Here is an 18,076-nt window from a genome sequence, read left to right on the forward strand (position 1 = left end):
AGCTCTGCGCGTGGATACGAATCGTCAGCTACCGGGACGCGGACAGTGGTTCTCGATTTAAGCACTCCTTACGCTTTCGCCTCCCCCCCCTCTCCCATGGCCCAAGGTATAAAGTGTGGTACAATCAATCTGACACCTCCAAACAATAATTTAGTGGCAGGGAAGTTCAAGTGAATAGAATCGTCACGTTTCTTTCATTTTCTGATTGCTGGAGCAAGTTTCAGTTGTGCGTGGTTCAGGATAGTAATTACTAAATAAATATTGGGCCAAAGGGTTGTCCTTTCTTATTTCAGAAACGTTTGATTCTTTTTTGTACAAGTATGGCATCCATAGTAAGAAGCAAAGGTGAACGTCTTCAAAATTCCCTTCATAAGGAATAGTGTTTACCCTCTGTGGAATTAGCGACGCTAACCTAAAATTGCCATTACTTAATTGTGCATTTAAACATCTTCAGTGCGAAAGAGAAAAGGTTGTTTTGAGTCTCATCTAGACAACTTTTGCAGAAACAATGGACGGATGATTCATCAAATCAAGCGATAGCTGCGTGGTGTAAGCCTGTTGGGAGGTCCGCTTACGCATAATGCGATAGCCTGCGACGACCACAAAACGACGCCGTGATGGTCGCATTACGACGACGGAGGTGGCGATCATGACATGGCGACGATTGAGATGAAGAAGACGCAACGACGATGGTCTTATGGGCGACGGAATTATGAAGGCCGAATGACGGCGATGCCACAGCGACGACGGGGTTAAGACGACAGACTGCAGACAATGACGACAGCATGACGACGAAGTTTGACGACAACGGCATGACCTTGTTTCTACTCTCATTTCTTCAAGGCTCCGTTGCCTGCAGCTGCGGTTTCGGCGGCGTCAGTGAATGCTCATGCCATCTTCCCGCCTAAAAGCCAGACCACACGTACGCTTGCCGACGCGCGCAAGCTCGAGAATGCGCGCCTTGCGTTTGCCGCGCCCCTTGCGTGGAAGGGCGGTTTCAATCTGCAAAAGACGCGCGTCCTCGCGCGCCCACTTGGCTTCCTCGTGGACGTTTTGACAGACATTGTTTCATACCCTCTTATTGACAGTGCTCGAAAATGCCGAAATATTGATAAACGCAAGTCCTTTAGTTTTAGAGTAGTTAGATCAGGGCAAAAAAATAAAAAAGGGTACATTCCCGCATGAGAAGACTCCGCTTCACGTGTTGATTGTACCATGCCGCAGCTGCGTATACCCAGACGCGTGGAAACGCGAAGAAGCCAAGCACCGATACTTGTTTTGAACAGATATCCGCACTTGCACCGCGTTTGGACGCGTATAATCTGGACTGCACCATCTGCGCATGCGCAGATGCGCTTGCGCGAGCTTGCGCGCGCCGGTAAGCGTACGTGTGCTTTGGCCTTAAAGCGGCCCTCCGGAGCCAGATCATTCACCCAAGAAAAGTAGGGGGGAATTTTATTAAGAAAGCCATTGCTGTAACGCCGAGTTTATGAATGGTTTGTAAATAGTAATATTAAAATGTAAATAGCTTCATTTATTAAAACCTTCGGCATTCCGCGAATCTATTAGTGACCTAATAACGCGAAAGATGCACGATCGATGTGGATAGCTGGCAGCTCTAACCTGCGGCCTAGAATTGCATTTAATGAGAATATTGAGGCATTATTGCTACCGCGTGTGAGTTTTCTCTAATTCCAAATTAGTAGGAAGTTCTCTGCAACGTTCCTTAACACTTTCCGGTCCACTGTATGTGGAAAAGTCAGCCGCTTACTTTGAGGCGCAACGTGACACAGCGTCCTTTAAAGGGCACAGAGCTGGCTAACTTGCACGGGTATTTAAGCGACCTCTGCAAACATTCCTGCTGAAGTATTACAAGAGAACGTAAAATAAGTGACGTATTCGAGTGAATAGCACTGACTGAAATGCTCTTTAGATGAAAGGCTGCTGGACGCAGACTAAACGAGTATGTTTAATGAATTTAGCAAATAACTATCGGATCATTGTTCTGTTCGGCAGTTTCTTGCAGTCCGCTCTAACTGCATTTTTCTAAAGCCCAAGCCACATTTCACGTATGTTTGGTCACGCTTAATGATAACTGGAGTAAAATCACAGTGAACGGTGTGCTTCTAGCAGTTTTATTACGATAGCAATTTCACGGACGCTCGAGGAGTATTCGCGCCGTCGGCGTCACCTCCACCGCCAACGTGCTGTGCCGCTGACGTCATATGCGCGGCTGGCACGCGTAGGGTTAGAGGGTCACCAGGGTTGCCGGAGTGCATTTGGCTGCGTGAACGACAAAGCGAGGTAGACCCACCGTCAACACTAAAAGCTCACTGGCGGAGAAAAAACATCGCTCTGCCTTCCGCTTCCGCCGTCTGTTTTAGATGTGCGGCACTCACGCTACGAGCACACTACGGACACAATATGAGCTACGAGCGCAATGTCAAGGCATTGTAGTGAGCTGGAACTGCTCCGACTGCGTCCTAACTACGCGCTCGCGCGTGGCAGCACACTATAGCAACTCTTGCAGGGACGAAGAAACGACACCCTGACAGCCACAACAGTGGGCACGGGAGAGCGACCTAGATGGGGTCGCTCGTGAACGCCTTCTTGTTTGACGCGCAGTTCCGACTTATTGACGGCACGTGTTTCGCGCGTGGTGAGGCTGCTACTTTTCCTGGAACGACGTCGCCTGTGCGGCCATCGACGCCGGCGAAGGACTACGACGAGTGGTGCTGTCTGCCTAATCTGCGCGCATGCGTCGGCGTCTACGGAACCACGCCAGCAACATCGTCGCTGACATCAATGTCATGGCAGCGCTTGAAAGACCAACATCTCCTGCGCGCCCTCAGTGGGCATGGTACAGCGGCTCAGGTGCAATCCCTCGTGAATCCCCCTCTTGTTTTACGTACAGGTTGGTAAAACGGCTTCCTTTCATTGTAAGTGCTCCCAAAACATTTACTTGCTCGTCCTCCCGTGCCCAAGTGTGATTTACGCTCGAATGCGTATTTGTCGTGAAAACACTCCTGCTCTGCCTAGAAGTTGAGACCCGGACCGCACCGCGAAGACCCAGACAAACGGCACAATGAAATAATTTGAAGTCATGAGAACTCTTAATCTTACCACTTACCATCGGGTTTCTTGGGTGAATGTGGAGTGTTCAGTGGAGGAATGTTCTAGTACGGGAGTTGGCTTCAACAACTCTCCTTGACAAAGCTTTGGCTCCGCCCAGAGACATATCCCTTGTTCCACCATTGCTTGACCATTAATTATCACTGATGGTACTAGCTTTTGCAGCGATTTCCTTTGAAGAGAGAAGGCGTGCGCGCATACCCTGTTCTTTAGTCCGAAGCAGGCAGCCTTCTGGGGCACGGTGAGGTAGGCCCAGTCGAACTTGGTCTGCTGGATCTCGGCCGCCAGCAGTGGCACGTCGAGGAAGAAGTTGGGCACCCGGCCGGCTTCCAGGAGGAGGACACTCACTTCAGGGTCTTCGGAAAGGCGACTAGCCACCACGGCGCCGGCTGAACCACCACCTACTGCTCTCGCGTTGAGGTGATGGCCGATGGCGAGGGGGAAAGCAAAAGAGGAATGGAGATTCCATTGCACGAGAGCCACTTCAGGCACCAACTAATTCTGTGAATTTAAATTTTCGCTTGGCCACGTTTCTTGCACCCTTAGAATAATGAGAAACTTAAAGGGGCCGAATGCAATAATCATTCTTCATTTTTAGTAAGTTTTTTTTTTCAAGTGTACACAATGTGGACTTCACGCGATAACTCTGCACACGAATGTGCGACCTGAAAACGACGGCTATATTATGTCTAGCGTACTTGAAAAGCGCCTATCCAGCCACTTGAAATAAAGGCATGAGGTAGGGCACTGTGAATTGCAACTGTGAAACACTGTGAGAGGTGTAATTTGGGCGAGTTCGTAATTATTGAGTGGTAAACTGCAGCGCGCATACGAGCCGAAGGACATGGGCAAGTGGAGCACCTGTTTGCTAAGTTACCTATTTCCTTCGTATTTTGGGCGCGCTGCAGTGTAAAACGAAGGGCATTGGTATAAGTATTTTTATGTGTTATTGATATTACATATTTTATATGTTATTGAATGAGAAGTTCGCCCCTTTATTGGTGCCGTCTAATCCCGTTCGCAATAAACTGAGAACACATAATGACTGAAAAGCGCTGTACACAGTAAGCCATGCCAAACAATAGCAGCACCGAACAGTAGTAAAGGAAGGCTCATAAGAGAGTGTAATGACACTCAGAGAGTCGCACACAGTTCCGTAAACAAGCAAAAGCGCACAAGAGAGTCTCGCAAAATGCCCATAGGTTGAAAGCCTTGCAGATGACGCGGATGAAGTATGTACGCGTGTCTACCGTAACAAAACACATAAACAACACATAATCAAACGTGAGCTGCACATATAGGATCTATTGTGAAATGGTAATAAAATAAGGTAATGGTGGCCTCAACCACGAACGTTTCCTATGAGCCTAATATTTTTTTTTCACGCAGAGTTTAGAAGCAACAAGTCTACGTTTTTTTGTAGTTCCATTATTGATCTTGCACCACATGTTTCCTTTTTAAAGAGTGAATGGCCAACGGTCTGGTAACAATATGTTTAGTCATCGTCACCTTGTTGTGGGCATGATACTCCGTTGGGTGTATCGTGGACACCATACACTCAAGACGGAGGCGTTCACGTCTACGTCAGCGTGACTACAATGGCACTACAGACTAGTAACGCATTAAATGACGTGCAGAAAGTGACGCGCATATGCTGTGCTAACCTGCAGACGGTGCAATGAAGGCGCAAATGGCTATTATCGCTACACTTTGACGGAATGGATAGTGCAATGTTCGGGTTTTTAAAGAATGAGCCTAAGCACTTCGATTTCTGATCAAACGATGTGTTTGTTCTAAATCAACAAGGTATCTTCGCACCAGCATGCGGGCTTCATTCCGGATAAGAGGGAGATTTAAAATACTCTTGCTTTTCGTGCGCCTGTTTCTCAGGAACATCTGCCACAGTGTTTCCAAGAAGTGTCCTGGTATTCACTGAGACGCGTATCCACTATGTAATTTATAGTGCCACCTTTTGTGTGATTCTTGAGAGATTTGATGTACTAAATGCGTATTCCATGCATTTCGATCTGTGCTATTTATTGACGTGAGTGCCACTTGTGAATCAATTGAAATAACCCACGTCGGTGCCATCTCTGCTGACACTATACAGCGCCAAGCACAAAGAATAGCAAATAGTTTGGTGGCGGCAGAAGATGACACTCTAGATAATTTAAACGATTGTTCTGACTTCAGGTCGTGCTTGATAAATGCGGATGCAAATAAAATATTTAGGCATGATCGGTCCATATATACATGAATATACTGTCGATAAAGGAGCAACTGTCCGATAATACCAGTTGCTGCGCAAACTTTCGTGAACATATCTTTACTGATTCCCTTGACTGATATCTCTATTTTGGGTGTTGTCAACATCCAAGAAAGGTAACTGAGTTCCATTTTGCATATATAAACGGAGCGATTGTCAGTCTCTATCACCACGCTAAACCAGCCTCTAACTCATTTTTGTTAATATTTTTATTTATTTTGTTAATGCAACAGGTTCCTCAAAGCGAATAATTGAGTAACGGTGGTTGTAGATACCATCAATGACATTGTATTACATGTGAGTAAAGCTAATAACAAATTACTGTTTGAATATCCAGACGTGTAGTGTTGGTCCAATCACCACTGTCTCAGCTTGTATACCCCATGTTATACAAAATCATTTTCGTCAACTCTTTTTGCTTTTGATGTACTGAATGGGCGTTAACGATTGCGCGCACAACGTCTGGAGAGGATAAGGAACGAGCTTGAGCCGGTTACCGCAGCATAGTTCATATTCTGAAGGTCAAAATTAATCTGGAGCTATCCACCCCGGCGTTTCTCATAGCACTAGAGCTGCTTTAGGACGTTAAAAGGCATAAATCATTCAGTCAATGAATCACCCACTCACTCAATAATCAATAAACTGGTCAATTAATTAATGAAACAATCAATGAGTGGTTTGGTTTTTCTTGACGTTAGCTGCAGGATACTCAGACGCACTGATGATGACTACGTAACCATTTAGATTACGTTGCAACCGTGAATGCTAAGCAGTGCGTGTCATTTTCAATCTCATCAAGTAACACTGGACTGACGAAAGGCCGTGTAGGCATCTTATAAAGCCAATTGTAGAAAGCGCTGGTGTTTGACTGCAGGCACGAAAGCTATGCGCGGTTACAATTAAACAAAGCATTTCCACCGTAATGTGTGTGTGTGTGTTTTTTTTTCAGAAGCCGGTGGAGAAATCGCCTGCACGCAACTCATTTCACACTTTCAGCAGAAATAAAATTGCAGTATTTAAATGTGCCGAATCGGCGCAGTAGGTTACGAGGGCTGTCGTAGGGCAGGGCTGCAGATTGATTGTGACCAATTGGCGTTCCTTAGAATGCAGTTATATCTAAGCACCCAAGCGTTCTTGCACTTAAATGCTACCGCCGCAGCCGGCAGTCGAACACGCAACCTCACGCTCAGCTGCAGAATGCCACAGTCACTGCGACATCGCGGCATGTAGTTCTGAAAGAATTACGAGCTGTTCCTTTATTGAACAGACATGCGTAATTCCCGATTCAAATGATACAACGAGCCGACAGCACAGTGCAATACGGCAGGTGCATTGCGTGTACTCACATACCATACTTGCGAATAGGACCGACATGGCTGCGTGTTACAACATGTTTCCCACGCATATATAGCTTATAAGGCCTGCTAGAGCTGCGGATATTTGACTTCCATTTGTACGAGTTGACATCTGCTAACGATAGCCGTTGTGTCTATTGTGTAATCATCGCAATGTGTCACAAACGTTAGTTTTCCTCTATATTTGATAGCGCATTCCTGCCGTCTCAGTGTCGCCTTCGCTGTGATTCTCCGTGCAAAGTCAAAAGGTCATAACACCGCCGCCGCGCACCGTACGCTGTATGTGCGAGTGAAAGCATGCGAGGACGGGCCGACAATCGCGCCTCAATCTCGCGTGCGAGATGGAAGGAAAGCGGCGAGGAAGCGTGCCGTCTTCCGTCGCGCGCGAGGAACCGGGAGGAGGGGAGGTAGGGAGAGGGCGTTGTACTTCAGCAGCAACCGCGTGTGGCGCGCGGTCGTAAACGCCCCATCTCGAAAGCGATCTGCATTGGGGGCACTGTCTAGGTCGCCGACGGCTCGTATCTTTGCCTGTGCTGTGTTCTCGCCGCTCAGTTTGCGCTGAAGTGATGGACAGCTCTTCCGTCGCTGCTGCTGCCGTGCTTCCTCACGCCAGCATTTGGATAGTGTCCATGGCCATCGAGTGCGATGTGCACGTGTGCGCGCTGACATCCCGCTTGTTCACTTACCTAGTAATTAAGCGAGTGTTTGCCAGTTGAGACGGCCGATAAAACTACTATCCTTGCTTATTATTATTGTCTACTAATTTGCCATCGCAATCGATGCTTCGCCTTATGGGGCAAAACTGCGACTTCTTGTTTTTTTTTTCATTCGCAGCACCCACTCGGAGGTAACCAGACAAAGCGGTAAAATAAACACACTTGGTAGAGAACAAACAGCGCAAACAGTGAAGGCTGAGTGGACGCCCGACTCCTCTGGTCATAACGGACAATATCATCAAAATTACGCAACAGAACACTCCCTCAGTGGAAGGAAAGGGTTGAAGTAAATGACGCAACAAGGCTCTGTATTCGAGTAAAGAAAAAAACGCTACCGAGTGAGGAGTGTGCACCATGTTTTCGAATTGCAGGCGTGCCCCGTTTTCACGTACCGCGATCGCCGGCGTATCGCAAGAGTCTCGATGACGTCTTGGCTACCATGTGGCAATTTCATATTTTTCTGCTCGGGGTCTGCAAAGCACCTTCCTCTTTTTTTAAGCTTCCCTCGCATGTATTGCACGCCCGAGAACGATTGAACGCTACGCCGGCTTCCTCACTTTTCGGTGCGGGTCTTGAGCAATGTATAGTGAACATACCACGCGCAACGAAGCGAGCCTCCAAAGATATGTACATATGTAAGACAGGAGGTGCATTAGAATATCAGATATTTTCCGACGCCAAGAGGACCACTTAACCGACATCAGCAATGATAAAAAATATTCCAAAAAGGACGCACGCCCAGCATAGCACGAAATGGATCCGCACGCAAGATCAGAGTTTCAAACGGGGACTTCTGAGCTTCGAGGAGAGCATTTTGCTGCCTCTACCACTAGATCTGGGGGAATCTCACACTCTGACAATATATTCAGTTTAGATATTACGTGTCGTAACAACGATCTGGCGACGTAATCTGCGACGACCACTTCGGCGATACTATCGCTTTAGCATGACATAGTGCTCGACCAGCCAATCAGCTCAATCAGCTCATCCGATTTTGTCCAACCAGCCAATCAGCGCGTGTGTGACGGCGATACTCTCGCCGAGGCGACACTATCGAAAGCGATCGTCGCAGAATGCGTCCCCTGATTGTGAGGAACGCAGTAGCGGGCGATTAATCTTGGCCATCCACAGATCGTCAGCGTGTACCCAATGCTCAGTACGCAAGCGTTCTTATTCTTTTTTTCTTTTGCTTTCTGCCCGCACAACAGAATACAGTCACCGCTGCCGCGATCGAACCCCGGCACCTTTTGGTTAGCAACGCAACGCCACGGCCACGGAGCTGCCGCGCCCGGTGACTAAGATAAACCAGCAGACGACTGGAGTGAGAGTTCACTCGAGCATGCATTTTACAGACACCGCGCAGGGCACTTGTGAACGTTTTCTTCGGGAACCCAAGGCACGTCAGGTTGCTTTCGATTTCCGGCTTCATGGGCGACCGCATTCTTTCGAAGCCAGGTTGCAAAAACCGATTGCGCGCTTTGTCCTTTGAGTGCGCGTTAGGGAATCCCAGATGTCGAAGTTAATATGTAACCCGTAGATGGCGCGATTCACTACCATATTGTGCCTTGCGGACGTAGAACCTCGTATTTTAAGTATTCAGATATGCTAATAAAATCATTAATGAAAAAGTTGATGCCTGGGTATATTACACAACTATCCACATGCAGAAGGCGAATCGCTAACTATGCTCGATGGCATTTCTCGTGCGCTGTGGTCTGACAGTCTTGGACAGCAATGAAGGTATTTGACGTGCCCTCCTTCTTTCCGTCTTCTTGCGTTTGCGTTAGGTGAAAGGATGCTGGCTCCTAGGTGACGCTCAAAAAAATGCATTAGGAAATATTACGCTACCTAGAAAGTACTGGCACGGCGTGTCCTTAGTTTGCGCTTAGGGAATACGTTTATAACAAACAAAATGGGCAAATCCTACGCTACTTAGAGAATCGCGGTGTTGATCAAAGCTTCCCTTGATGTTTGCGCAAATGCTAAAGCAAATCTTATAGAAACGTGATGCTGAGGACTGAAATGTTTGTTGTGAAAATCATGAAACTATGTGTAAACAGAAAAGAAGGTTCCCGGTGTATCTGTTCTCACGTTTACGTTTCAGCCACACATAAAAAACGTTATCTTATGCAGGAAACGAAACGGCAAAGCAATATTTCAAACCCTGTTGTCTATTTAAACTTCAACGTTGTGCCGAGCTTTCTGCACTTTGAAAAACCTCATGTAGTCCACAAAAAACCAGAAACCCCCATCGACGCGCTTATGCCAACATATGTCACCGCTGGAGAAGTTAGAGCTCGTAACACCAGTTATTTTAGAGCGCAGCTCTTTGGCGTCCGTTCCTGGGTTTCGCGTCGTCGTCGTCGTCGGCGTCATCGTCGGCCTCGTAACCAGCTCCGCCCCCCTTTCATCCCCCCAGCGCTAGCAGCGACCGACTGATACCGCTGGATGCCGCTGACGCCGCTAGAGAGTCAAGATAACGTGACTGCATAGAACACCGTCGCCGCCATGCAGAAAGAGGAGGAAAGGGTCCCCCCCCCCCCTGTTCTTGTGTGGCGGATAGCTGGGGTTGACTCACTATCGCCGTCAGCGGCATCAGTCAGTCGCTGCTATCTCTTCCCTCCTCCCTTTATCGTGTTGTCCGCTTGCTGCGCGCGCTTCTGCCCCCATCGTTTGCCGCTGGGTGTACACGCCGCCCCCCTCCGCTTCCGCTTACTGCTGGTTGCTCTCGACGGCGGCGATGAGCCTCCGCTTCGGCGGCGCGAACTGCAGGGTCTTCTCGGCGGCGGCGATGAGCTTCTGCTTCAGCCTCGCATACTGCTGGTTGCTCTCGACGGCGGCGATGAGCCTCCGCTTCGGCGGCGCGAACGGCAGGGTCTTCTCGGCGGCGGCGCTTAGCCTCTGCTTCCCCCACGGCTGTGACAACCTCGCGAGGCACTTGTATAGATCTCGTCTTTGAGAATCAAGCATTGGTGTACCAAGTCGAACATATATCAGTCTATTTCTCCGACCACAAAGCTTCCTTCATGACTGTCAAGAACTGTTAGTGGAGTCTTTGTTAAAGGAATACGTGTGAAAAATAAAAAAAAATTATGTGATAGCGCACACATGTGTTGCTCGATTTCTTTGCCTCAATCTATCCAAAAGGTAAAACAGCTTATTTGCTGCGCTCAAATTTCGCATTAGGAAGTAACGTAATCGTCGGTACTTTTTTAGATCGCCGATCTTAAATTTTTGAGAGTTGAAATGTTTGGGCCTGTCATATAGGGTCATAAAATCGCATTTGAGATGCAGAAAACAAAACACTAAGTAATTTAGATTAGGTAATATCAAGGAATAACCATAGCGTTAGCAAGACGAATAAAATTTAGGTGACAAAACCTGCGGCGACTGTAGCGCTCGTCCTGTCACCTTCCTTGTGTCCATCTTTCAACGATATAATTATAGCTTTATATATGGACCGAGTACCCCAAGAACAATTCTGCTAAGCAATTTAATTGAGATATCGGGAGCACTATGGATAAAACCGTTGCAAACTCACCCACAATGTAATCGTACTCGTCCTCAAATGTGAGCCGCACCAGCGGCGTCTTGTGGTGCACCGCCTTGAACAGCAGGGTTGCGTAGAAGGGCATCAACGCCATCGGCAGCAGCGGAAGGAACTTAGTAGATGGCATGACGACAGTCCACGTCGGAAAACACAAGCCAGACTTGCTTCCGGTAGCGCCTCCAAACGACGCTTCCAACACTGTCACTTCACCAGTAAACATTCCGTATGGCACTTAGCACCGATCCTTCGCAGAAACTTGTTTTGCTTGCGTGCGAACATTGTAGGTCCGTGCTATTTCTCCCGCACTGAGGGTGCTGGGTGCGATGCAACACTCCAGCAGAGTCAACCAGCCATGGAAAACAGGACTCGTCTCCGCAAAACAGTGGCAGTGGTGCTGCCGAATCAAGGCAACGCTGATTCGATGACGCTAAGCTCTCAAAAGTGGCACTTCGTCGTCTGCTCAAGTGCAAATGATCGCTTGGTGATTTTGTGTTGGCTGAACGGCCTCACACAGCATTTTCTCGCGTTGGTAGAGGAGGTCCGATGCTAGCTTTTAATGCCACGTATTCTTTTCGAAACCGCATTTGTTTAGGCGAACTGTACAGTTCAGTCTGAGCCCAGTGTACCGGCCGAGTGTCTTGCCAACTACGGCGTTCCAAAGCTAAATTTGGGTCATACCTAAGCAAGCCACGTCTCAGTATTCAGAAACTGAGCGCTGTAAGCTCCAGACTTTATGAATAAAGTGGACTTTGCGAATTTTTCGTATGAGTCTCCATTCATTCTTGGCAGTCAACAGGGACGCAATAATTATGGGGTGAGTTGTCCCTCTCTTCCAGCGGCTTCAGGATCCAACATGATTGATACACCTGCGAGATTAAAGATTATCGTCAAGTGCAAGTTGTACTGTGTGGAAGCACAATGCATCATGATTACGAATTCATGTATTTGTCGATATGGGGTGGTTTCTTCATGCGGCGAAATAACGTTTTTCGCACATACGTATTGGATTTTCGCTATATACAGGCTGATGGAAAGTCCTCGGGTCGATCCAGAAGGAAATTACCCAGAATAGCGAAATTGTGATTATTTGGCCTCACCGCTGAAATGTACGATGTCTCGATTATCTGAATAAATTACAAACTAAAATTACTGGGTATTTCCTTTGTTTTAGCAATCGCTTCTATTGTGTCAAAAGTACTATTTTTTCAATTCGTTGTCTTAATTAGAAAAAAGAATATAAACGCGACAAAATTTGTTGCGAAGCTGACGATTTATGCAGTGAAGGTTCTCAAAAAAGCAGACATTTTCCTAGGAGCCTTCGCAGTAGAAACAGTGCTTGGACACCTACTATCTACCTACGTTATCTGCTATTCTCATTAGCAGTGAATGTACTTTTTTTAATTCGCAGAAGATATAAGATTATCATGGCACACTACGTAAATTCATATTCTGCACCTTGTCCTCTCTGACTGAAATGACAGGGGTAACCTTACTTTCTTACAAATATTGAGACTATGGCCGTAACAGTGATTGTTGTTCTTGTTTATTTCAGGTTCTGCTATGTTACCTTTTCTGATCCACACCCTTACATTCGCGCTGTGTTTTGCTAGCGTTTAAAAAACAAGGATATTCAATTGTCACCCCATTTCCCACCTAACTTTCCAGTTTTCAACCCAATAAAGCATCGCATTCGATGTCGGCAGTCGACTCGGCTTCTCCTGCAGTCGCTTCCGTTTTTCCGTCCCTTCTCTCTTTCTCGACTTGGCAAAAGCATTCCGTGTGCCAGATTATCGCGCAATTTTACGTAGAGACAAATTTTTCATATAAGGTTGAAGTCCCATTTGTTAAGCTCGGGGCGAGGGGGAGGGTGTGGCTGCTGGGAAACTACACGTGTGTGTCGCGTCTTCTTTTCGTCCTTGTCTTTTTCACGCGCTATAAGCCTCACGATGTCTTACCAACAAGCCCAAATCACTGCATTACAGCTTTGACTGACGCTCTCCTCACCGCTGAAATTTTTGCGCCCCTAGTGGCTCAGTGGCGATGGCGTCGCGGTGCTGAGCGCGAGGTCGCTGGTGCGATTCCCGACCATGGCCACATTCCGATAGAGGCGGATTGCAAAAACGCTCGTGTGATGTGCTTAGAGCGCACGTTAAAGAACCTCAGGTGGCCAAAAATGATTCCGGAGCCCACCAGTGCGTTAAACCCCACAATATTTTGTTCTGCTGTTTACAATAGCTAGCTGCGATGGGCATTGTCCTCGAGTGCATCCATGGTGCAAGTACAAATGTACCTGTTTAACTTCTAATTTTTCACGACGAACAGTTTCCCAAAGTCACGGAGCATACGAATTAAAAAGATTATTTGTCGTTAGTGGTAGTGAGTATAGATTTTCAAAAAAGAATAACGACGCTTTTATGGTATGGTTAAAACAATTAGTCTTTTTATTTCGAAATGGGGACACGTTAGTGAACAACCTGAAGTGATATCGAAGAATAGTTAGAGGAATCGGTTCGGTTGAGAACTATCCCACACACCCTCTATGACCATATCGAAAGGCAATTACAATGCCGTCTCCAGAAATTTCGGGATATTAAGATCTGAAAGAAATGGCCGAAGAATATAAATTTTATTTGGCACAATATTGCAGCTAGTTAGGCTGCATATATAAACTAAGGTTGAACTGCCATTTGAACGTACCAGTCGTTCATGTGAATTTTTCACGCTCTGCAATTACAACGATAGAAATTTGTGCCCCTACATTTATTTTCACAGAGTAACCTTTCATGAAAATCAGGTTTGCCTCTCATGTCTTCAGGGACGCAGTAATGATGTCCCAACGATTACCTCTGATTGAAAGAAAGTTAAGTGAAAATACAATTTAGTTACGTTTACACCGCACACCAACGTTTCTATAATACACATAGCGCTTGCGAAATTTGACGGTGCCCTTTGACACCGGCCACATCTATTCTGCTGTCTCACGTACTCATGGGAACAAAATAAGAATAATTTCTGGCACAAACGAAGAAAAGTTTTCGCTCAATGGTGTCGTGGCCACCTCCCTAAAAGCCTTCAACTCGTCTAGCACTGTGAGGCCCTGTCCACTTTGCAGAAGGAATTGTTGATTATTGTCGCCTACATAAGAGAGCACCGTGAAGGTGTTGCTAGAGGCCATGGTTTCTAACAGACAGGAATATGTATGCACAAAAACGAGCACTATTTCGCAGTAATACTGCAGTAGATATTAATATTGACCTGTTACTGCTGCTTTCGAAGCAGTCACGAAAAGGTACATACAAACTGGACAGACGTAATATGCGGTGTACTCATCAAGCTTTCAACGAAATAGACATAATAGTTTCACTTACCACAGCGTCGTTTCAGCTTCTGTCGCCGACTCATGCCGCAGAACTCGGCCGTCCTCCTTCTTTCATCACGACCTCGGCGCCGAATACGGCACGCACATCGCTGACAAGTGCGGTGGCAGCTCCGCTTTGACGATACCACTATTTGCGGATGACATCATCGTCCCGGCCTGCAGGTCACCGGGTCCTTCGTCTCTTGCGCAAAAACGGCAAGAACTTATCTAGGACAGAGCTACTTTCGATTCGCGAGATCCTGATACGAGAGCGCGCTCTCCCTTTCATCGCAGCGGCGGCATCCATGCGTTCCTCGCGCGCGCCACGAGGAGACGTGATCCGCAATTTCGCGAAGGATGCGATGGCCCTACGTAACCCGCAACCGCCACCGCCGACCTCGCCCCTCAGTGGCTGGTGGAGGACGCCGACGGTCGCTGGCGTCACGGTGACGTCACACACAGCTAGCTAGGTGTCTTCTGCCAGCGCGAGTGTTGCGATGCAGAAGGCCTGCGAACAGTCGCGTAACTGAAATGTTGGTCACGGCGAGCCCTCGTCTCGTTTCGACTGGCTGCCTAAGTGCGACCGGCTTGAGGGCACCTCGGGGACAACAATGAGAAACGGCGGTACTCGCGCTCGCTTTGCGTCTCGGTGCGCAGTGGTACGAGACGGGTGGAGCCAGACCATGAAGAAGCCGCGGCCTGCTTGAATCCTACGCGTGAGAGTGAGCGACGGTGCGTATGCCGTTCCTCTGTCCATTCGCGGACAAGCAGGTGACACCGCTGTCAGCCGGCGGTACGCAGTTCCACCGCGGTTGTCGAGCAACGTCTTCGAGATGTCTGGCACATTTTTTTCACAATGCGCAATTTTAGAATACGAAAAAAAAAACTATTTTAAAGCTTCACACAATGAGATGTCTCTGACGAACAAAGCATGAGGGCCGCGCTTTGAACTGTGCTTTCTCACTTTACACTGCGATTGGAACAAGATATGCGCCTAAATTTTATACGAAAATGCAGTGAGATAATAACGAGTTCTTCCGGCTGCACATAGTAGCGGCGACCTTCATCACAAAACCCACAGTCAATACTACTTAGCATATCATTAAGTGATAGTCTAACATAAAGATTTTATATGTTTCCTCTATGAACATGTTGCAATTGTGGAACTAAGGTGAGTCGGTGCTCAAGGCATGCCCATTTAGCTGGAATTGGCAGACTAGCACCAGCTGTAATATTTTTTACAGCAACTGAGCCTATAAACGTCATTACTACGCCATCAAATCAGCTCACTCCCCACGCCACCTCTTACAAAAACGTTGTGTCTTTCTTTCGCATATTTCATTAATTGTGCGATGAATTTCTGTTTTGTTTTCTTTTGATACGATGGCCACACATATTTAGTACTTGTGCTCGCCCCTCTCTGTAATACTGCGCAAGAAACCCTTAAAGGTGAATCAATAATGATGTTGAACGAAGGATACGTTTTGCATAAATAATCTATATTATCGATCTACAATAATCTATAAACAGTTGACGGTCACTCTAGCATACGCTAAAGAGAATGACGGTAAAAGATTACGCGCTCACGAGACATTTCTTAAATTATTTGACATTCTCATTACAATGCGTTGTTACTTAATATTAGTTGTTTTCTCCCAGCAAAGGTCGTGGGTTCAGGTGGCTTAACTAACTTTGCCTTAATTAACACCAATAGACGTGAATTCGACCATCAATGACTGCACCATCAATTTTGGTGCCATTGAATTTTGTGCACCAAAGGTCTAGGCTTCGGCTTCCAATAAAGGTCGCTGGTTCGAGTGCTTCAATTAATTGAGCCTTAATTAATACCAAAGGTTGTGGGATCGACTCCCACCAATGGTCGTCGGTTCGACTCCCAGCAAAGGTCGCGGATAACACCGTCAATTTTGGTGCCAGTGAATTTTGTTCCACCAAAGGTCTAGGGTTCGGCTTCCACTAAAGGTCGCTGGTTCGAGTGCTTCAATTATTTGAGCCTTAATTAATATCAAAGGTTGTGGGATCGACTCCCACTAATGGTCGTTGGTTCGACTCCCAGCAAAGGTCGTGGATAACGCCGTCAATTTTGGTGCCAGTGAATTCTGGTGCAATAACGCCGGACTGTCAGTTTTTCGACACTGCCGGACAACGGATTTTTTTACCCATGAGCCAGTTAAGCCTTTGCCTTAAAAAAAGAAATTTACAGTAATTTTAGCATACGCTAAAGAGGATAAGGCGGAAGCCTGCCCGTTCACGAGCCATTCATTATATTACGTGACATTTTCATTCTAGTGCATCGTTGCTTCCTATTACTTGCAAAACTCGTGAATTCCAGTGCCTTAATTAGCTCTACCTTAATTAAATTTCCCTTAACACCAAATCTTGTGGGTTCTACTTCCACCAACGGTAGTGGGTTCTGCCATCAATGATGGCACTATCAATTTTGGTGCCATTGAATTTTGGTTCCACCAAAGCTCGAGTGTTCGATTCCCGTCAAAGGCCGTGGGTTCGAGTGCCTTAAATTGCCGTAAATAATACCAATGGCTCTGGGTACGATTCCCCCCAATAGCAGTGGGTGCCAGTCCCACCAATGGTCGTGGGTTCGAGTCCCACCAGTGGTCGTGGGTGGCCCCATCAATTTTCGTGCCATTAAATTTTGGTGTCATAATGTCGTACCGTCAATTTTTCGAGAACGCCGGATGACGGATCTATCGACCCATGAGCCACTCAGGGCTTTCACCTTAATAATGGGGCACGATAACAGTAGTTCATGTAAGGCGCAGGTATTATCTAACAGTCCAAAGAAAGTGTCAATGTCAGAAATGGCCTAGAGTTTCATGGTGTGCAGTGGAGTTTCCGAGATGAACACGAGGTGGCGACGGAGGCAGCCCTCGGAGCATAGAAGCGGTGCTTAGGACAGGCACTGTTGAAGAAAAATCCTGGTCACCCTCAGGCGAACACCCGGGATCCGTTGATGCAGCATAAGTCCGTTTGCGACGTTGAGAGCAAGGGCAGGTGGCCTTGGCATGGCAGAGGTCTGGCTGCCGGACACGAAATCAAATGTTTTCACCTCTTCTCGCGGTGCATGGACTTCATTTCTCCGACGTCGCTCGGCATCTTCCTGCGTGCGATCGTTACAACGCGGTTCATGAGAACGCGGTGACACGCTCCTGGATGGTCGCCCTGGTCCAGTAGAGGACCCGAAGCACGGGCCTGAGGCCTCACGACTTCACTTCTGCGCATGGAGCATTGGCGAACTCCTTCCTCCACGCAGGCCTATCGTTCCATGTCTCCCCGACTTCTTCTTCCTCCTCTTTTCTCTGCTCGCTTGTTATTGTTGCTGTTCGAATTATCTCTTCAACAAGCTCGTGCCACCTGTGCAGCGTCTCGTCGTCACCGCCTTCGCATGGCTGACCCACTCCGGCCACGGCACTGGCGCACTTGACACATCACAAAGTTAATGTGCACAGAGCGATGGAGCGAAAAAAGTTAGGCGTATCGTTAAGAGATAGGAAGAGAGCGGTGGTGTGATGCGTATGGTACATATGTGGTGCACCATTAGAGTTAAAGAATCGGCGTCAAGCGAGGAGAAGCGCGGTCGAAGATGGCAGAAAATTCGTTGGGGATGAAATTTGGAAATTCGCAGGCGCAATTGGAATCAGCTAGAGCAAGACAGGGTAATTG

The 18,076-nt window shown here is 47.3% G+C and overlaps 1 protein-coding gene across 1 annotated transcript in view; it reads right to left on the reverse strand.

The window, feature by feature from the left end:
- The window catches only part of LOC142563858 (L-sorbose 1-dehydrogenase-like), a 59,929-nt gene extending 45,435 nt beyond the window's left edge, over nucleotides 1-14,494 (reverse strand). Inside the window, exons 1-3 of the mRNA XM_075674530.1 lie at nucleotides 14,388-14,494; nucleotides 11,011-11,885; nucleotides 3,334-3,536 (exon numbers count right to left, since the gene is read on the reverse strand). Of these exons, the coding sequence (XP_075530645.1) occupies nucleotides 3,334-3,536; nucleotides 11,011-11,239 (432 nt within the window). The 5' untranslated portion in view covers nucleotides 11,240-11,885; nucleotides 14,388-14,494. The remainder of the gene's footprint in view (nucleotides 1-3,333; nucleotides 3,537-11,010; nucleotides 11,886-14,387) is intronic.
- Between the last annotated feature and the right edge of the window lie 3,582 nt (nucleotides 14,495-18,076).

The sequence above is a fragment of the Dermacentor variabilis genome, chromosome 11 (genome assembly GCF_050947875.1).
Source record: "Dermacentor variabilis isolate Ectoservices chromosome 11, ASM5094787v1, whole genome shotgun sequence".
Classification (NCBI taxonomy): domain Eukaryota; kingdom Metazoa; phylum Arthropoda; class Arachnida; order Ixodida; family Ixodidae; genus Dermacentor; species Dermacentor variabilis.